This window comes from Lactuca virosa, chromosome 1 (genome assembly GCF_052849685.1).
Source record: "Lactuca virosa cultivar CGN04683 chromosome 1, Lactuca_virosa_CGN04683_v6, whole genome shotgun sequence".
Taxonomy (NCBI): domain Eukaryota; kingdom Viridiplantae; phylum Streptophyta; class Magnoliopsida; order Asterales; family Asteraceae; genus Lactuca; species Lactuca virosa.
This window is the reverse complement of record NC_136426.1, coordinates 86989916-87012258: the sequence shown is the minus strand read 5'-3', so window position 1 is coordinate 87012258 and position 22343 is coordinate 86989916. Positions and strand designations below refer to the sequence as shown.

Below are 22343 nucleotides of genomic sequence, written 5' to 3'. Positions count from 1 at the left end.
TCATAATTCGAAATTGTAATGACTAATCAAATATTTACAAAAAATTATTCATTTATGAAGATAAAAGTTTTGTCAATAAATTTATAATTTTGTTTTTAAAATAAATATATCGTTCAATGTAACATTTAAAAAAAAGATAATGTTTAATGTAAAAAGAAAAATATTGTTTTTATTAGATTCTCTTTCATTTTCTTTCACTACAATTTTCTTCATTTAACTAGTAATTGAGTCTGCGCTTTTTCGTGAGTTTTTACGTGTTTTTTTATTGCATATTATAAACGTAGAGGTGGGAAAATATCATCTTACAAAATAGATGGGTTGCAATTCACAGATTATACAAAATTGAGGATGAAAGATGTAGAGATGAAAGTGACATTTTACAAAGTTGAGGATGGAGAGGGTGAAAATTATATTTTAAAAAATAAAGGGTTGGAAAATATTACTTTACGAAATAGAAAAGTTGCAAGTAACATATTATATAAAGTTGAGGGATTAAAGTTTCACTTTACCTATTGATATACTTGTATATTGTCCATTAACAATTGTAGTATTAGCTATAATTGTTTTCTCTGTTGAGATGGTGAAAGTAACATTCTAAAAAAGAGATGGTGAAAAATGCATTTAACAAAGCAGATGAGGGAGAATCGTGTGTATGTGTGTGTGTGTGTGTGTGTATATATATATATATATATATATATATATATATATATATATATATATATATATATAGGGCTAGGCTATTGTATTCTCATTATCTATTGTGTGGATGTAGGGTTGATTGTTGACCAATCATTTTAGTTATTTTAAGAAATTGATTAATAAATATTAATAAATTAAATATAATTGAAAAATATCATTTAATTTCATTGTAAGAGTATTTTAGTCAACTAACATAAATTTAAAATAGGAAATTTGCGGATTTTAGGGAATAATTAGTTCTATTAACTTTAAAATCTGATTTTTTGGATAATAATTGTATTAATTCGGACATTCTAAAAGAATGTGTATGATTATCCTGAAAAAAAAAACATTATATTCTGACAAAATACTATAAACATATATTATCAAGATCAATAATTTTTAATGAATACAATGTAACAACCCCAAAATACGATAAAATTTTTTATTTTCAAAACAAGTACTACAAGTATAAAAATTGTTCCAAAACCATCATAATGTATAAAAACCATATCATCAGAGTACAATATCTTGAATTTTAATAGGTATAAGTTACAAAAAAATTTGTACAAATGAATTATGCATAAATAATTCATTAATACATGTCAAAAGTATGAAAACTTGAATTAAGGAAAGTAATTAAGAAATTCAATTTGGAGCAAAATAAAAAATTTAAAATATTAAATTCATATATATATATATATATATATATATATATACAATACTTAAACTAGACACCAATATTAATTAATATATCAACAATATAAGCAGACAATATAAATATAAGGTATAAACATAAATATTTTATTTAAAAATGCTAATTTTTCATTACATAATAACTAATAATAAAATCTATTAATTATTTTCCCGTAAGAAGCTATTCACCAAAAAATTATTTACACCGTCGTTTTGCGCGGGACACATCTAGTGTGTGTGTGTGTGTGTGTATATATATATATATATATATATATGTATATCTTATACTATATATAAAGCATATTAGTCATATCTTAAATTTTAAGAGGTACAAGATACAAAACTTTTTGTACAAATCAATTATGCATAACAAAACCATTAATATTTGCCAAAACTTTAAAGACTTGAATTAAGGAAGGTTATTAAAAAATTAATTTGGAGCAAAGTAACAATTTTAAAATATTAAATCCATCAATATAAGTTAATTTACATTTCTTAAACTAAATGCCGATAATAATTAATTTACATCAAATATATAAACATACAATATAAATATAAGTTCTAAACATAAATATTTTAATTAAAAATGGTAATTTTTCTTATTATATAATAAATAATAACAAAATCTAATAATTATTTTCCCGTAAGAAAACTATTCGCCCAAAAAACTATTTATCGCCGCTGCTTTGCGCGGGCACACATCTAGTATATATATATATATATATATATATATATATATATATATATATATATATATATATATATATACGTACTACGAGATAAACACAAAAGTTTAGAAATGAAGGAGTGAAAGTGACATTTTACAAAGTTGAAGGTGGATAGGGTGAAGGTGATATTATAAAAAGTAAATGGATGCAAAATATCATTTTACAAAATAAAGGGGTTTCAATGTAACACCTATTTCAGGTAAATGTTCATTTATGTTTTGGGAAATTAAGAGCTAAAAAAGATGGACCTTGTGATGGTCACGACATGGCCATGGCAGTAAAAATGTAATATCCGGTTTCAAGAAGCTTCCAATTTTAGGATTTATGGACATTAATGGATCAAGCTAAGGTCCTGGACTTCAAAGGGTTTGGGTTCTAGGCCTATTCAGGAGTGAATTATATATTGGTTGTGCGAGTCAAGCTTTCGGTGTGTACTTTGGAGCCCAAGGGTATAATGGTAAAAGTGATGCTTCAGGCATTTTCTTATTTAAGGATTCAAATTCGGAAGTTTTTAAGTTGAAGGGTTTAGACGGAATTGTAGTGTTGTTCATTACCTTTCCGAGCATATAAAGAACGCCGAAAACGGAGTTGTGATGAATAAGTTAGGGCTAGTGGAAGTTTGAATGGGAAAGTGTGTTGGGCCAATACGATGAGCATCCAAGGAGTACGTTGGGCGTATGCACGCCAGATGTAACCTTAATGTTTGGGTCTTGGACCCTATTTAAAGACCTTAACTCATTTCAAACCCTTCTTACCTTCAGCATCCATGCTCTCTAACCCTAAATTCGAAACTCTAGCCTCATTTGTGAGATCCTTGAGCTTTTGAGTGTTTTGGAGTGTTCTTGGTGTGCCTTGGAAAAGAAGGAGCTCATTGGATAAGTGTTGGTTGTCTTAGATCTTGTAGATCCAAACCTTGTTCATATTGATCTTGCCTATGGAGGTATAAAGCTTCAAACTTGATGGTTCTTTTTGTAGATCTAGTTTTAGGTTATAATTTCCATGTTTTGGTCCCATGGTTTTGGTTTTTGTGAGTAAAATCTACTCTATATCTTAAGGGTGTCATTTCTTGTTAAATCTGAGGTTCATGTAACATAAAAATCAGATCTTGATGAGTATAACTCCTCCATGCATGATTTTGTGGTCTCTTGGTGAAGTTATGAATCTAAGGCATTGGTTTGGGCACCATTAAGCCATGTAAAGCCATAAAGTTAAGAACTTCATGATTTAATATGTCTCTTAGAGTTAGATCTAGAAATTGGATGATTTGGTCTTTAAGCATTAAAGTTGAGATTGGTCAGCAGGGCAGTACATCGGGCGTATTCGCTTGGGTGCCATTATGGGCCGTTTTTGGGCCTTAGGTAATTTGGGTTTTGGGCCAAGAATTTTTGGGTCGGGTATGGGAAGGGTAAATTGGACATTTACCCTAAGCAAGATAGAATAAGAGTTGGACCTTTGATTTTGGGTTATTGCCCTCATTATTGATTAGGGATGATTTTGAATATGTTCAGTGTGATGAGCCCCCGTAGCAGCAGCGTGTGTGTGTTTCGGTTATCTCGGATTGAGGTGAGTCTCCTCACTGTAGGATGCTAGCTGTCTTTGTGACTCTTGCATTATATTATGGGTTGGGCCCAAGGCAATGCATGTAGAGTTGGGTCCAATTGCATGAGAGGGTTGGGCCCATTATATGTTGGGCTAGGCCTAATTGTATGAGGGGCTGGTCCTATTGATTAGGAAGGGCTAGGCCCATTATTATGGGTTGGGCCCAATGTGCGGGCTAGGCCCAATGATATGTATGGTATGTGGTATTTTGGGGAACTCACTAAGCTTTGTGCTTACGGTTTCATGTTTATGGTTTCAGGTACTTCCAGTTCGAAAGGGAAGGGCCCGACATGACTGCACATCATCCCTATAGTTTATTCTGCATTTGATTAGTCGTGATTTTTACTCTGATGTTTAAATACTATTTTTATCTTGAATGATTTTGGGAATAGAATGTGGTATGAATTAATGTTTAAAAAATGAAAATTTTTTCATGGATTTTTGGGATGTTACAAAAAAAGCGTATCATTCTTTGTGCGCCACGATGTGACAAGCTTATGGTCGCGATGTGGCGGCTACCTTAGTGGTTAACCCTAATTCTGAGGTTTGTCCACATATTTAAGGGAAGTGAGGGCTAGGGTTTACACACCCTTAACATTCATCACCCTCAAGGAAAACCCTAGCCTCCATTGTTGATTTGTGAAACTTTTGGTGGTGTTTTAGTGCTTTGAGGAAGAAGAAGGTGTCCTTGGTGTTTTGTTATTGCAAGCAAGTCTCCCCCTCATCATATTGTGTAAGTTTTGGACTTTTGTAAGACCTCAAGATCCTACCTTTCGCTTTGTATCATGCTAGATCTAGGTTTCTACTCACTTTTCTCCATGGTTGGGCTGAGTTAAGTGCATGGATTCCATAAAGTTAGCAACTTTATAGATCCTTGAGGTCCCTTGGTGGACTTAAGCTCCAGATCTGAAGTTTGATGGAGTGTTTAGACTCTATGCATGAGATCTTGGCTTCATTCTTTGCCTTTTTGACCTAGTTTGAGTTCTAGACTTGCATCAGACGTGCATGTCTAAAAAGCAACGATTTTTATGGTATAACAGATGTAAGAAAGCCTTCTGGAAAGTATGGATGATTGGTTTGATGGATTAAGAGCTTAATTTATTAAGCTGTAAAAGCCCAGTTTTCACGACGTGGCAGCTTGCTCTCCACGACGTGACAACTGGGGATATCATGACTGTTTTGTCCTTATTCTACCACGACGTGACCAAAGTGTGGCCATGATGTGGGGGTCATATGGGGCTGACTTTGACCATTGTTGACTTTAGGTCAATTTGAGGATTTTAGGGTATAAACTGAGAGTGTATTTCTATATTGTTATTTAGGCATCTCATAGTACTGGTCTTCACTGTGTGAGAGCTGTTTTGTTTAGCTGTTATCGGCGAGATAAGTCTTCTCACTCTATTACTTATGCCATAGTTTGTGCATGCTTACAAACTGGGTCTTATTTGCTTATTGATGTTATGTGTTATTGAGGTGCTGATAGCTCCACGGCGTGTTGTAAGCCCATTGGGACTGCTGATAGTCGCCAAGGTTGTTGATAACCCACAAAACGTATTGTTAGCCAATTGGGACTGCTGATAGTCTCCAGGGTTGCTGATAACCCATAACTGTTTATTTATGCTATGTTGTATGTGATATTTTGGGGAACTCACTAAGCATCGTGCTTATAGTTGTGGATTTAAATGTGTTTCAGATATTTCAGATGATCGTGGAAATACGAAGGGTTGACTATACACTCGCCTCGACAACTTTCATGATTCCGCATTTTGTGATACTTTGATTTTGGGATGATTGCATCTCAATAATTATGATTCTTCTTGACTTGGTTTTCTTGGAAACAATGTTTTTATATAACTTAAAAATGAAAATTCTGGTTGTGATTTTTGGAATGTTACATGCAAATGACATATTATAGAAATTAGGTGTTGCAAGTGACACATTATACAAAGTTGATGGATTAACTTGAACTTACCATATTAAACACTTATACATTATGCATAAAGTGATATACTTTTAGTTAGTTTACTCACAAATGAGTATTTGGGTTATATATATATATATATATATATATATATATATATATATATATATATATATATATATATATATTTATTGGGGTTTAATATCTAATATGTGAAATATAAAATAAATATACAAACATAAATAAATAACGAAAAGTAAGCAAAACGAATTCGTTAATAATATTCACAACAGGAATAAAGAGAAATCTCTATAAAGTTTCAATATTTTGGGTTAGTTCACGGTTTAATCCAAACTTTTATTTTTTAAACAGAAAAATACCGATTATTTTATATTTTTTCCAAATTAACGAAATAGTTTTTTTTCAATGAAAATGACAAATTGTTGTATAAAATTAGATAATCGAGACTTTTTCTATTAAACAAAATAAATGCTGAGATTAACCCGTAAACTGACTGAAAATATTGAGACTTTATCGGAGATTTCTCATTTATCAATCACACAGTTAATTAAGAACAATAATTGAAATTGTAAAAAAAATTTAAAAATAAAATAAAATACTTGGGTAGATCTTTTCTTAGGCGACTGCGTATTTTTAAAACCCAAGTTTATCCGAATGATTTTAGCATCATGCTTGAAGAGGGCATTTTCGATTCGAATTGCACATGAGATGCATGTGGACGATCTATGGAATCAAAAAGAGAGACATATAGAAAAAGATTTGAAATAGATCACACAACTAACAACCAAAATCAGATGAAAATGTTAGGGTTTCCAATTAAATTACCTGTGGATCATCATGGCGGTAAAGGAATCACCGACGACAGGCTTACAACAATTTGCTAATCACAAGAAAACCAATAATGATTACATGAATTTGTATTTTACTGAAGGAAGTTTCGATAAAAGAAAGAAGAGTAAGGTGCTGTTTGTTTTTCTGAAGCCAAAACGTCTGCAGTCTGCGGACCACATCTGCAAACCTCTGCAGCAGAAGAGGTGGACCAAACGTCTGCAGTCTGCAATAAGAAGACTGTTTATTTTTAACGTCTGTAGGCTGCTGAAATAAACTGAATTTTACATAAAATGATTTTACAAACTTAAAAAGATTTCTCAACACCAAAATTTTAATAAAATAGTCATATAACATTGGAAATAAAATTCATGCAATAAAATTAGTCATACAATTGTAAAAATTTGGTTTTGCAATAACAATTTCATTTAAAACAATTCAATCTATATTGTGCATCAACTGATTAGCAATTTCATCTCGTAACTGTGTCATATATTCACGGTCTGCTGCAGTACCATTTGTTGGAATCTCATCTTCATCATCATTAAAGGTCACATTGTTATTTCGAAACGAGACATTGGGTTCATCGTATCGTGCGAAATACTCATCACTCAGTCCTTCTCTCCTTATAAAATTATGAAGCGCGAAACATCTCATGGCAATGTTTCTTTGTGTCACAAACGGGAATGGTGCCATCCTCTTCAATATAGGGAAACGTGCTTTCAAAACACCAAAAGCACGCTCAATGACATTCCGAAGTTTTGCATGTCCATGGTTAAATTTTTCTTTATTGGTCAATGCACGTCTTTTACGAAAATCTTCAAGCCAATACCTCACATTACGATAAGGGGCCATAAATCCTCGAGTGTGTGCATATGCGGCATCACAAAGATAATATTTGTCTGTAAAAAATGCAAAACACTAATCAATTTTGAAACTAAGATAAAAAAAAATTATAAAAAAACAAAAAATTACCTGGTGGTGGAAACGGGAATGAAGCTTGTGGATCGGCTACTGCTTCTGATAAAATTCTAGAGTCATGCGCTACCCCTTCCCACCCAGCCACAACAAATGTAAAAATCATATTGAAGTCACAAATTGCCAATACATTTTGGTAGCAATCTCCTTTTCCCCTACTTCTATATAAGTCTTGTTTCTTAGCAGGGACAACAACATGTATCAAAGTGCCATCAAGTGCACCAACCGCTCCTTTGAAAACCCGTCGTAGCCTCCTATTATGTCCTGGAATGTTTGGATTCGGATTAAAAGAAGTTGGTACTATAACATCTTGTGCGAAAAGCATCATTTTTTCCAACACTTCATAAAATTTTTTTTGAATTGTTTGCTTCGAGTGTTGAAATCTCCGCTTGATAATCACGTAACGTTGATTATGGCCGATCATCATAAAAAACATAGCCATCTTTTCCTCAACGTCCTTTAATGAGTAATGTGCTCTAAAATGAGCACATAGTCGTACAAATGAGTCACGAGATATGTGTAACACTTCAACACATTGTAAACGATTACGATGTAATAACTCCAATGTGTATTCATGTCTCGTCATTTCCGAATCATTATCCCGCAATTGTTTCACACCCCTCTTCCAAAAATAACGGATGTACAGGTACATAAGAATTACGAGAAGTAACTTTTGATCGTGATCCATTATGAACCTAAAATCAACAAAGTAGAACTTTAAAAAACATTACATTAATCATATTTCAAGTAGCAAAAAAAAACATTACATAAATCATATTTCAAGTAGCAAAAACACATTAGATAAAACATATTACATGTAGCAAAAACACATTAGATAAAACATATTCCAAGTAGCAAAATAACAAAAAATAGTTTCAACAAAGGCAAAAAGACCTAACAAAATAGTTCAAATAGAGGCAAAAGGACCTAATAAATAGTTTCAACACAATAAAAATCATCGGATAATCTTTCCGTCCTTCAAAACTCCTAAACTTGTACCCGTCATCTCAAGCCATCCTCGTAATATCTCGGGAACATCGGGTAAATGCATCCACATCTCTCTCATGTTCATAGTCCCTCCAAAAATATGATATGCAACAAAGCGTAAAGGATCCGTAGGGCCTAACTGAAGCACCTCTAATTTCTCTAAACATTGAGGAATTGTATACCCTTTAGTCAAACTTTGTAGAGCTTTTTTCATTTCAAATGCTAAATCGTCAGCAGTAACAGAAGTTCCATCAGGTGAAGAAGTAGACGGTGATGTACTAGGAGCTTTAGGAGTTGAGGGTTTAGCCCTTTTGTTGGGGTAACCGGATGGTGAAGCAGCAGAAGGTGAAGCAGCAGAAGGTGGTGGCTCATGAAAAGTCTCACTAGCATGATGGGAAGTGTCATCACCATCATCATCTAATGCAAGAAAAGGGGTGGCGGTAATCTGAAGTGGTGGAAGACGACAAGAGGATGCTCCAGCTACTGAAGATGATTGGGTTGAGTAACTCCTAAAATTACCAGTGGCACTATTTCCATCAAAAAGACGAGCACAAAGATCTGGAAAAGGCAGTGGCATTGTTTTCAACGAAGCAGCCTTCGGATGCCCCTAAACCCAAATATAACAAAAAATAGTGTAAGAATATTTGGCAACTTCAAACGTAAATGTTTAAAAGTGTTTGTTTGAGATTGTACCTTCTTAAAATCATCCCACTCCTCGACTGTTAAGTTAAAAGTGTTTGTTTGGGAATTGTATATATTACTAGTTTTGTTTTTTAAATATACCCATCCTGTGTATTTGGCTTTCAGATTGTCATATGCATTTTTCATTTGTTTTTGACTCAAGTCAACGCCAAATTTTTCCTTAAGAACTCTTCCAAGCCTTATCCATGAATCTTTCTGCAAACTCAATCCTTTTCTACCAACACTCTCTACTTCTTCAATACAAGTATCCACTAAGCATTTTAATTGCTCATTGGTCAATTGATGTTTATCTCCCATTTCTAATAACCAATATAGCATTCACAATAAACAGTCAACAACTAACGATTTTCAACAACAATTTTTAGCACATTCAACAACAATTTGAAACAATAATAAGTATTTTCAGCCTCCTATTTCAACAAAAAAAACATTTAGCCTCTTATTTCAACAATTTGAAACAATTTTTAGCATATTCAGCACAATCTAACAGCAATTTTAGCAACAAAAAAAACAATCAAACAACAATTTCAACAAATAAGAATTTTCATCAAGAAAAAACTTGATTTCAACAACTAACATCATTATTTCACAGCATTATTTCAAGAAAAAACTTGATTTCAACACATTCTAGGCAAATTATATCATCCACAAATCAACAATCATATACATATACACTATCATATACACGTACACAATCAACAATCATACACATATACACAATCAACAATCATATACACATACACAATCAACAAAAGAATATGTTATCTTTTGCTTGGCAGTTCTGTATATTGGCTTCCAATCAAAGAAAATTATAGATCCCAGGTGTGAAAAAACAAGAAGACAACTTGCAGGTAAGATTTAACAAGAATGACAGCTTGCTGGGAATTGTTTACGTGTAGTATTTTCAATTTTAGCAAGAATATATGATAAATTATACACCTCCAAGATTTGAATATGAAGGAATTGATGGGTTTTCAGCATTCTAACACTCCTATGGTGTACATGCAACCCTAGAAACCTTGGATCTATGTTTGACTAAGATACATGCAAATAATTATTTTTCCAAGGTTCTTATCCTAACTAGCATGGCATGAGGTACTTGAATCAAATAAAACTAGTAGAATTACTTACCTTGTAGTAGTAGTTGATTGCTTGGAGTTTGAGAGCCTAGCACCAATTATGTGGATGCCTCAAATGGAAGTCACAAATCACCACAAACTTGGAAACTTGAGAGAATAGTCACAAACTTCTTGAAATCGGCCCTCTTAGTTTACACACACCAACTAGTGCAATTTCAAGAACCAAAGCCTCCTTTATATAGTGTGGTGGATTAGGGTTACATCCATGTAAACCCTAATACCCATGTCTTTTCATTTCCATGAGATCCATGGGTTAAAGCTCCATGGAGTATCCATGGACTTTCCATGCAAGCCTAGCCCATTCCAAATAAGCATTAGCCCACACTATATAACTACAAGAGCCCATATTTAATTAGTCATACTTTTGATCTCTAAATTAATTCTAAATTAATTATAGATCAACACTAATTAAATAATATGATTTTATATTAATATATTAGAACTTATAATATATTAATAAATCATAACTTATACTATTCTCAAAAGATTATCCGTAAATTGTTCGGGTGAAGTGCAACCCAAATGGACTATGCCGGGTCGGGTCAAGTACATACCAAATATAGTTATGGACTTAGACACTATATCCAACAGGAATACCCAACAAAATTAATATTTTCGGGGAAACAAGGATGCGAATCAAACAAGAAGTTGAATTGAAATTGAATCGAAAGAGAGAGGAGGCGATGACATACCTGTTCGCTTGCTGTTCGCTGCAATCGAGAAGTGACGCCTGCGACCGGAGAGGAGGGTGGCGACGGGCGGTACGGCGACAGGCGGTGCTGATCGGAGGTGATGACCGGTCGACGAAGGTTGCTGGAGTGAAGATGGAGTTGTCGAGCTATTTGTGTACGAAGATGGGAGGCGGAAACAAAAAGAAACGCGTTTTTTTTAGGTTAAAGGCACTTCGCAGACTTTAGAAGAGGTTGGCCCATATCTGTGTGGTGAAGACCTCGCGCAGACGTTTTTATGTCTCCGCACTTCAGAAAAACAAACGCACTTCAAACCTATAAGTCTGCGCGTGGTCTGCGCCGCGCAGACAGAAGACCTCACGCAGATCTGCAGAGAAAAAACAAACACCCTCTAAATATATAATCAACATCAAAAAATCTCGGTGATTTGCTGTTTTCTCGGAATGGAGCTTGCTGATTTCTTGGGATATCTACTCTAATAAATGAAAGTTTTTTTGCCATATGTCATACTCTCATTCAATTTGCCAAATATCATTTTGTGGTTATTTTGAATTAATTTTTTTTCCCACATGTCATTTTATGAGTTTTTCTATTTTATTAAATTCCACATAATATTTTAATGTAATAATTGCAATAAATGTAGTAATAAATGGATATCAATTTCATTAATGAACTTACCTTTTAATTTCAAAATTTTCAAAGTAAAGCTCATTAGTTTTTTTTGTTTATTTATTTAAATATTTGTTTAAATTTAAAAGATAAAAATATTTCAATTATAATAATTCATTATTTTTCTTTTATTTTCTTATAAATTCAAAGTTCTTAGATATTTTGACATTTATATATATATATATTTTTTAAATTAACCCATGTAATACATGAGTCTCACTACTAGTATATATGATATCGGAGATTCAAAATGAACTATACATAGTTAAATGGTAAATACGTAATTTAACTTTATGTGGAATATATCAAAAACTTTTCACAAAACGATAATAAGATGAGAATATGACTTATTAAGGTAATTAACTTTTCGGTATGTTCACATCTGGGTAACTATCTTTTTTTTTGTACACATCTAGGTAACAAACTTGTTGGAAGTGTTCACATATGACCATTATGACCTGCTATAGCAGGTTAAATCCTAGATGTGAACGCTTTTAACAAGTTCGTTACCTAGATGTATACAAAAAAATAGTTACCCAAATATGAACAAAACGAAAAGTAAAAGTAAATTACACGAATGGTCCCTGTGGTTTGGGGAAATTTGTGTTTTTATCCCTAACTTATTTTTTTAACTTGGACGGTCCCTACCGTTTATTTTTGTTGCGCGTTTGGTCCCTGTCTTACCTAAAAAGACTATTGTGCCCTTATTAATTTATTTTTAATTAATTTTCTTATTTATGTATTTATTTTTTACATATTTAAAAAAATTAATAGACCCCACATATTTAAAAAAATTACATATTTAAAAAAACTACATATTTAAAAAAATTACATATTTTTTACATATTTAAAAAAATTAGTAGGTCTTCATCATCCGATGAGAGATACAAATATGTGAGGTCTATTAATTTTTTTAAATATGTAAAAAATAAATACATAAATAAGAAAATTAATTAAAAAATAAAATAATAAGGGCACAATAGTCTTTTTAGGAAAGACATGGACCAAACGCGCAACAAAAATAAACAATATGCACCATCCAAGTTAAAAAAATAAGTTAGGGACCAAAAACACAAATTCTCCCAAACCATAGGGACCATTCGTGTAATTTAATTTTACTTTTCGTTTTATTCATATTTGGGTAATTATTTTTTTTGTACGCATCTAGGTAACGAACTTGTTGAAAGCGTTCACATCTAAGATTTAACCTGCTATAGCAGGTCATAATGGTCATATGTGAACACTTCAACAAATTTGTTACCTAGATGTGTACACTTCAACATACCGAAAAGTTAATTACCTTAATAAGTCATATTCCCTAATAAGATATCATCTTGTATTATTGTACTCTTTTATTAAAACAACGAGATATGATATAAGTCTTGCATTATTTAAAAGGTCATGGAACAAAATAGTTTTGTAATTATAATTAGTAATATGGTAAATTAAATCAAAAATAATATTACTTGGTCAAATGGATTAATATTATTGAAAATGATATATATTAAATAAAATAAAAAAATACCAAAAAAAAATCAAAAAGAAAATACAACAAACCCATCATCATCGTCATCATCTCTCATCCTCCTCCTTTCCCTTTACTCTTTGTTTCACACAGTCTGCTTCTTTCTCTCTCTTCAATGGCTTCTCTCTTCAGTAGAGAAAGAATACTCGGCCAATCCAAGAGAGACTCAAACGGCCCAGTCATGAACGGAACAAACAGCTTACGCTACTCCTCCTCAGCCGCCGCCACCACCACCACCACCACTTTAGATCCACTCCCATCGCCATTCGGTGACCTCACGCCAACTTTATCCCCCACTGACCTCCGTGAAACAGCTTACGAGATCTTCGTCGCAGCTTGTCGTACCTCTACAGGAAAACCCCTTACTTACATTCCCAATAACGCGTCAAGTTATACTCCCGATCGATCTTCACAGTCGCCGTCACTGTCGGGCTCGCCGTCGCAGAGATCGATCACTTCTACTGCCGCGTCGAAGATGAAGAAAGCGTTAGGCCTCCGATCTAGTTCGAGCGCCGGTAGTCCTGGTTCGGCTGGCTCCGGTGCTGGGTCCGGCGGAAAGGTTAAGAAAACGGTGATGACGGTAGGAGAGCTAATGAGGATTCAGATGAGGATTTCTGAGGCTGCCGATTCCAGAGTTCGAAGGGCATTGTTGAGAATTTCTGCTGGCCAGGTATGATGTGTTTGTGATTCTCAAATCCTATAAAGAATTCACTGTTTCACTTCTAAATTCTTCGATTTCTTGATGTGATTTGTTCTTCTAAATTGCTTTCCTAATATTCTCCCGATCCAAAATCGAAAATGCTTTTCACTGGCAAGATTGAAAGGATCATTTTTCAAGTGCAAAATTACTGTGGATTCCAATATCTTTGAAAAAAAAAATCTGATAACCACATTGAAAAATTGCATAATTTGCAAATCACCAACAAAAATATGGAATTACCATGTTCGATAATAAGGTCAAAAAGTAACTGTTCTTCCAAACAATTTATGGTAAATTTTAATTCTCTGGTGCTTTAATGGTGTCTAAAATTGACGATTTTTGTTGTAGAAAAACGACAATTTGATAAAATTAATGCTTTCGCTATGTCTTCCATTAATACCAGAGGCGGAGAGATGACATGACAATTGTAAGGCGGTGTAATGTACCAAAACACCGTCGTCTTGTTGTTTTTATAGATGTGATAAAAGTCCAATAATCAGACAAAATATACAAAACTATCACTATACTTTAATGTTTTTTTTTTTTTTTTTTTTTTTTCCAATTACTTAAACAAAGAAGATTTAATAATCATATGCTTCTACCAATCTTAATTTAACTAACATAAGGAGTTGTTTCTTTTTGACCTAATCAGCTTAATCATATAATGTTTTAGCACTTAATCTGCACATAACAACTTAATAGGTTAAGCCAAATAACATGGTTTAATATAAATCAACTTTCAACATCAAAAAGGGATAAATCATAAACTTTATTTACATGTAACAGGTTGGAAAACGAGTGGAGTTAATGGTACTCCCTTTAGAGCTATTACAACAATTCAAATCATCAGATTTCACCGACCAACAAGAGTACGCCACCTGGCAGAAACGAAACCTAAAAATGTTAGAAGCCGGATTACTTTTACACCCTCACATCCCCCTTCCACCCTCAAACACATCTTCTCAAAGACTAAAACAAATCATTCACAATGCATTAGAAAAGACAATAGAAACAGGAAGAAACAATGAGTCAATGCAAGTCTTACGTAGTGCTGTAACAACCTTATCCAACCGGTCAACCGATGGTCAAACCGAATCATGTCATTGGGCAGATGGGTTTCCTTTAAATCTCCGAATCTATGAGATTCTTCTAGAAGCTATCTTTGATCTGAACGATGAGTCATCAATTATAGAAGAGGTTGATGAGGTTATGGAGCTTGTAAAGAAGACATGGGGGATTTTGGGGATTAACCAAATGCTTCATAACATATGTTTCACTTGGATTTTATTTAATCGGTTTGTGGGAAGTGGACAAATGGATAATGATTTGTTGTATGCTGCTGATTGTCAGTTAGTTGAAGTTGCAAAAGATGCAAAGACTACAAAGGATGCGAATTATGCTAAAATATTGAATGAAACACTTAGTGAAATATTGGGGTGGGCTGAAAAAAGATTGCTTGCATATCATGATACGTTTGATAAAGGGAATATTAATTCTATGCAAAGTATTGTTTCTTTAGGGGTTTCAGCTGCTAAAATATTGGTTGAAGATATTTCTAATGAGTACAGGAGAAGAAGGAAGAATGATGACGTGGCAAAAAGTAGGACTGATACTTATATTAGGTCATCACTTAGGACAGCTTTTGCTCAGGTGAGTTCTTTTTTGGGTTTTAATGAGCTTTTTCTTATATTTAACATTAATATTTTAGTTTTGTAAATAATATAGTAATTGGGAAAATTACATAACAACCATTGTCACATTTTCGGTGAATTTTGCGGTTTAACCACTTATACTTATTTTTTTTGGGTTAATTTCATAAAAGACCTTATATTTTGTGTTTTTTCCGGATTAAACCTTAACTTTATTTTTTTCATGAAAATGACCTTGCATTTTTTTCATTCTTTCCGATCTAGCCCTTTTAGACATTTTTCTCCAAAAAAAGTTGTAAGGTTTATTTGGGAACATTTAGAAGGGTGAGGGTTTTTTTTTGGAAAAAAAGACAAAGTTGAGGGCTTTTTCGGAAAAAATGAAAAAATATAAGGTTTTTTTTTTTCATGAAAAAAATAAAGATGAGGTTTAATCCGGAAAAAAACACAAAATATAAGGTCTTTTATGAGATTAACCCTATTTTTTTTTTCAATTAAACCATTAAATTTTCAAACATTGCTTCAAATTAGCCATTTTGACCGCATATAATAAGTCAAAATAGTTAATTTGGAAAATTACTGGTGAAACCTGATGATATAACATGTCAAAATGGTTAATTTGGTAAAAATTATATGGTCTGATATGGAAAAAATAAAGTATTAATGGTTAAACCATAAAAGTTGAAATAAAATTTTCCAAATTTTGGAAAATTACCAGTGAAACCTGATATAACACTTCAAAATGGTTAATTTGTAAAAATGTTTGGAAAATTTTGTGGTTTGATTGGAAAAAATAAAGTATTAGTGGTTAAATTACCCAAAATACAATAGTTTTATGTAATGTACCCTTTATAATATACAGAATAGTATTAAAACTATACCTTATATTTACATATAATACAAAAAATTCATGCAAAAATTCATCCCATTCCTACATGTCAAGTTGTCAACCAAACATGATCATGGAATGGAATGACTCATTCCGTTACCTTAACCATTCCATTCCATTCTTCCATGATTCCATTCAATCCATGATTCCATTCCATCCAACCAAATCTGAATTGAATTTAAATTTGATCTTTAAACACACAGATAATGGAGAAAGCTGATTCAATCAGAAGAGCATCAAGAAACCAACCAAATCCACTTCCAGTTCTTGCAATCCTTGCAAAAGACATTGGTGAATTAGCTACAAAAGAAAAGAAAATGTTCAGCCCAATTTTAAAAAGATGGCACCCTCTTGCAGCTGGTGTAGCTGTAGCCACTCTCCATGTCTGCTATGGAAACGAATTAAAACAATTCATTTCAGGAATTACCGAATTAACCCCAGATGCAGTTCAAATCTTAAGAGCTGCAGACAAATTAGAAAAAGACCTTGTACAAATTGCAGTTGAAGATTCTGTTGATAGTGATGATGGTGGAAAAGCAATCATAAGAGAAATGCCACCTTTTGAAGCTGAAGCTGCAATTGCTAATTTGGTCAAAGGGTGGACTAAATTGAGATTAGACAGGTTGAAAGAATGGATTGATAGAAATCTCCAACAAGAGGTCAGTTTCTTAAATAAATAGCAATGTAATCCGGAGGGCATTTATGGTATTTGACAACAATATATATATAACAGGTGTGGAATCCACGAGCTAATCAAGAAGGATATGCTCCTTCAGCTGTTGAAGTCTTGAGAATTATAGATGAAACTTTGGATGCTTTCTTTAATCTCCCAATTCCAATGCATCCAGCTTTGCTTCCTGATTTAGTTCTTGGCCTTGATCGATGTCTTCAATATTACTCAAACAAAGTCAAATCTGGATGTGGTAATTACTAATTACTAATTACTTAGAGTAAATTACACGAATGGTCCCTATGGTTTGGGGTAATTTGCGCGTTTGGTCCCTAACTTATTTTTTTAACTCGGAAGGTAACTACTGTTTGTTTTTCTTGCACGCTTGGTCCATTTCTTACCTAAAAAGACTATTTTGCCATTGATTTTTTTAATTTATTTAAATAAACACACCCCAACCCCAACCCCACCCCCACCCCCACCCCCACCTTATCTTAACTAAAAAGACTATTTTAATTTATTTAAATAAGGTCATAATAGTCCTTTTAGGTAAGATAGGGACCAAGCGCGTAACAAAAACAAACAGTAGGGACCTTTCGAGTTAAAAAAAATAAGTTAGGGACCAAACGCGCAAATTACCCCAAACCATAGGGACCATTCATGTAATTTACTCATAAATTACTAACTACTAAACATACTTTCAATTAATTTAAATTAGGGTTTGTAATTAAAGTTGTTTACATAACATATTTTTTATTTACAGGATCACGAAATACATATATTCCGGCTCTTCCCGCGTTAACCCGATGCACAACCGAGACAAAATTCCACGGTGTTTTCAAGAAAAAGGAAAAAACCACAACTTTACAAAGAAGAAATTCTCAAGTCTCGACAACAAACGACAATACATTAGGGGTCCCACAACTATGCGTACGTATAAACACGCTCCAAAAAATCCGATCAGAACTCGAAACAATCGAAAAACGAATCATAACACTTTTGCGAAATTCCGAATCTGCCCATGTCTCCGACTTCTCAAACGGATTACAAAAAAAATTCGAACTCACACCCCCCGCATGCCTCGAAGGCATCCAACAACTTTGCGAATCAACCGCTTACAAAATCGTGTTTCACGATCTTCGAAACTCATTATGGGACAATCTTTATGTAGGTGGGCCCACATGTTCCCCAATCGAACCTTTCCTTCAAGAACTTGAACAAAATTTAACAGTTATTGCGGATAATGTGCAACACGAAAGGGTTCGAACGCGGTTAGTTGCGGAAGTAATGAAAGCGAGTTTTGAAGGGTTGTTGTTGGTTTTACTTGGAGGTGGGCCCACGAGGTGTTTTACTATACAAGATTCGAGAGGGATTGAAGATGATTTTAAGGCGATTAAGGATTTGTTTTTTGCAAATGGTGATGGGTTGTCTATGGATGTGATTAATAAGTTTTCGATTGTTGTGAGAGATGTGATTCCGCTTTTTGGGATGGAAACGGATGCGGTTGTGGAGCGGTTTAGGCGGTTGACTTTGGAGGCGTACGGGTCGTCTGCTAAATCTAGGTTACCATTGCCTGCGACTACGGGTCAATGGAGTTCGAATGATCCAAATACGCTTTTGCGTGTTTTGTGTTATCGGAATGATGATTCGGCTTCGAAGTTTCTTAAGAAAACGTATAATTTGCCTAAGAAAATATGAGGATTTGGTGGTGGAAAAATGGTTAGTTTGTGTATAGTTGATCTTCGAGTGAGTTGAAGGTAAGGTGACATGTGGAGATTGATTCATTATTGTTGAGTGTTAATATAAGTTCTTGGGATCTTTTTTTTTTTTTTACTTGTGTTTTTAGGATGGATTTGTTTATTGTTTTGTTTTGATGGGAGGATTTGTTTTCATGGTAGGTGTAGTTGGGCGTAAAACGGTTGGTTTTAAATTCGTGTTAGGTATTTATTTATGATTTTGTATAGTATTATTATACTTGTTATTGGCAGCGGTTTTGGTTGCTATATGGTACGAATTATTGGTATGTTAAACAGTAGTTTGGATTTTATTTATTTATTGTTACTGTTTAGCTTCACAAATGATATAAAACTTAATTTTCATATGTTTTTTTGAGACAGCAATGAGTGTCATTGTTTTCCACAAAAACTATAGTAGCATCATAAACTTAGTGGGGGAGGTGCTGAATGCACAGTTACAACTTTTAACTATGTTTAAAGAAACTCATCATTCACATTAAGTATAGACCACAATTCTTGTTTCAAACATACACATACTAGTCAAATAATAGTTACTACCAAAGATTCATTAGAACTTGAAGAAGCTGGTTGAATCCTGGCAGAAGAAAAACCATAATTGGGTATCTGACTTTTTGGTAATGCATGCCACTTATCAATGTACCCCATTGACTCCATGTCTAAGTTGGGAAGTTGTCGCTTTTTAAGCATTTTCAGAATCTTTTTGGATCTACCAAGAAGCTGAGCTGCAGTTCTGATGTTATCTTCCCTTTTCTCTATTGCATCATCATGACACTTCATGGTTATGACACGTGGCAAGTTGGTAAAGCAAGCACATAGCAGATCTGCGATTATGGCTGATATCCACTCAAAGAGTTCCTCGTCTGTTGGCCAATTTTCTTGCTCATTGCAGTGAAGCAGTATGGTTTGGCTGATCCTATACATAGAACTTGCAGCAATTTGGAAAGTGAGTGATCCAGACTTTCATTTTTCCTTGTCTTGAACTGTATCACAATTTTTGCAGCTTCATCACCCAACCATTGAAGAATCTCCTTTGACATTTTTCCTTTACGAGCCTTCTTTTGAAGATCAATTTGTAGCCACTTGCAGTATACTTCAACGTCTGTCCATACGTGTGTAGCTGCTTTTCGTGCCTTTATCATCTCATCATTTGCATTGAGGCTTTCTTCCACATGTCTCACAAATTGAAGACCTTCCTTCATACTTGAAAGCAACCCCTTGACATGGCAGTTTGCAATATTAGGAAGCCCAAGAGCAATGGCAGTTAATGTTACAGCTACTAGGCTCCAGCAGTTCTGGACTTCTTCTGGATGTAATGGTGGAACTTGATCATTGTCGAACTCTACTACGCCAATGAATCCTGTAGATTTCTCTAGAAGCTTCATAAGATTCCTTGGCTCTTTCTTTTCAGACTCTTGAAGAAGTCGAGTTATAGAACTGAGTACATTTCGTAATATTCTCTTTGAAAGCTTCGCATCGGGTTCGATTTGCAAGATGTAACCAGTATATTCTTCCATATCTGATATCACATTGCTATTAGATGCATTTGCTTCTTCCTTAAAACCTTTTCAAGTATGACTTGCCGAAATGGAAGCAATAAGAGAATAAGATCAGAAAAAATCTGGGAATGAGACATTCTGTTTTACATATAACTACAATCGTTATCTGAAGCGCTATACAAAAGTTCAAAATCAAGTTTCGGATTTTACGGAAAACCTTCTTGAAATGGCGACCTGGGATATGCTTAGGGACAGGGCTGCTTTTCCACATCTGAAGTGTTTGGATCCAATGTTTTTCGACTCGGAATACGTTTATATGATGCTTGCTCCATTTCATGGAGAGGTTGAAATGACCTGTGGTAGTTAAACATCTGAAAATTGGTGCTATACTACCTACTATCACCCCAAATGATTGCAAGGTAATAATCACATTGATTGACCACTTATAATCTGAATCATAATTCTGAAAATTTGATATATCAACAAACTGGTCGACCAAAATTATAACTGAATTGAAAGCAAGGACTAAGCATACATCTCCAAAAGCACAAGAAACTGGTGAACAAGCAATTACAAATTGGGGGTTACCAGTCTCTGCCATCATCCAATACTTTTTAACATAACGTATGAGTTCCTTGCTGGAGAAGTTTATCTCTTGATGATTTGAAGCCAAACTGTGCAACTCCTTGTACCGTTGCTCTAAAGCTCTTCTAGATGCTGACACTGTCAAGGCTACCGAAAATGGCCATGGAATTAAAAGAATCAATAAAAGGATTGTTGTCCAGCTTAACAAACTCGACTGAGCAATAATAACTTGAATCCACATATTTACATTAATGGTAAGTATGAGGATACACAAGGCCATGGTATTCAGCAGAAGTTCCTTGTCATTCATAAGCCCTAAAGAAGGGAGAAAGTTGGCTAACATGGTGACCAAGAAAATAATGCTGACAACTTTTGCTGCATTCTCATGGTCGTCAGACACGTTAGTGCTCAGATCCACTGGTAGCTTTGTTGATATTGCTATCAGCGTGATAGAAGCAGCATTGATAGTGAAAAATCTGCATGGAAACCAGAGTTTCCATTGTCCAAAGCCTCGAAAAACATCAGCTACCATTGCTAGAGTGCAAACCAGAGATGCTAAGCAAATATACAATCCCACCCATGGCATGGCGTCTGAAGGAGATGTCCATGTCATCTTGCTAGACCAGAGAAAATGAAGATTTAACTTGATGTAGTAGAACAAGAGCTAGCTACCTGATGCTTGATATATATATATATATATATATATATATATATATATATATATATATATATATATATATATATATATATACACTTCTATTTTCCATTTTAGCGTGTTTATATAGTATTCCACCCTCTTTCCTTCTCAAGGGCTGTGCAATCATTGATGAAAGCTTGTGGTTGGAATTCCACCCTCTTTCCTTCTCAAGGGCTGTGCAATCATTGATGAAAGCTTGTGGTTGGAAGAGCATAGTAAACGCATAATGTGTGCATAATATTGTTAAAAGACTTGGTTTTTGTAGAAAGTTCAAGTCAACTCATGGGTTTCCACATGGTAAAACAACTTAATCTATTTATATTTTCTTGATGTTGCAAAAATACAAATAATCTAAAAAATATGAAAAATGTAAATTTTATAAAAATAAAAATAATCTAAAAAATGAAAGTTGCTAACGGCTCATTTTCATTAGTGGAACCAAGCATTTTGTTTACAATAAGTTGGTCCTCATCCGGGGTTCCATAAGTTAAGCATATCTCAACAATACTTGAAGCAAACTTTTGCAGACTCATTTTCATTGTTTCTCCTGCAATCTTGTTGAAAATAGCGGATCGCTCATGGGGTTTACCATGTTGTAGTACATGCTAATTATAATAAACCAACAATTTTATAGTAATTAATTAAATCTCAAATCAGAAAATAAAAACATATATTCAAAAGGGGAGTGAGTACCTTAATAACATCATTTCCATATTGGTCTTGTGCTAGAGTACAAACCTTGT

At 33.8% G+C, this 22343-nt stretch overlaps 3 protein-coding genes across 3 annotated transcripts; 1 reads left to right on the top strand and 2 right to left on the bottom strand.

Annotated features, from left to right (window-relative positions):
* Positions 1–6909: 6909 nt before the first annotated feature.
* Positions 6910–8035, bottom strand: LOC145116547 (uncharacterized). Its single transcript, XM_079052889.1, has 2 exons — positions 7447–8035; positions 6910–7373 (listed from the first exon to the last, which is right to left on the bottom strand). The coding sequence occupies exons 1-2, from the start codon at positions 8033–8035 to the stop codon at positions 6910–6912; spliced, it is 1053 nt and encodes a 350-aa protein (XP_078909015.1).
* Positions 8036–13212: 5177 nt separating this feature from the next.
* Positions 13213–19120, top strand: LOC145149932 (elongation factor Ts (DUF810)). The gene is made up of 5 exons (XM_079075244.1): positions 13213–13830; positions 14647–15510; positions 16599–17054; positions 17129–17318; positions 17829–19120. Exons 1-5 carry the CDS (start codon positions 13276–13278, stop codon positions 18761–18763), a joined length of 3000 nt encoding a protein of 999 aa, XP_078931370.1. The 5' UTR covers positions 13213–13275; the 3' UTR covers positions 18764–19120.
* A 529-nt stretch (positions 19121–19649) lies between these two features.
* Positions 19650–21516, bottom strand: LOC145116540 (uncharacterized). The gene is made up of 2 exons (XM_079052883.1): positions 20712–21516; positions 19650–20383 (listed from the first exon to the last, which is right to left on the bottom strand). The coding sequence occupies exons 1-2, from the start codon at positions 21514–21516 to the stop codon at positions 19650–19652; spliced, it is 1539 nt and encodes a 512-aa protein (XP_078909009.1).
* Positions 21517–22343: the final 827 nt, after the last annotated feature.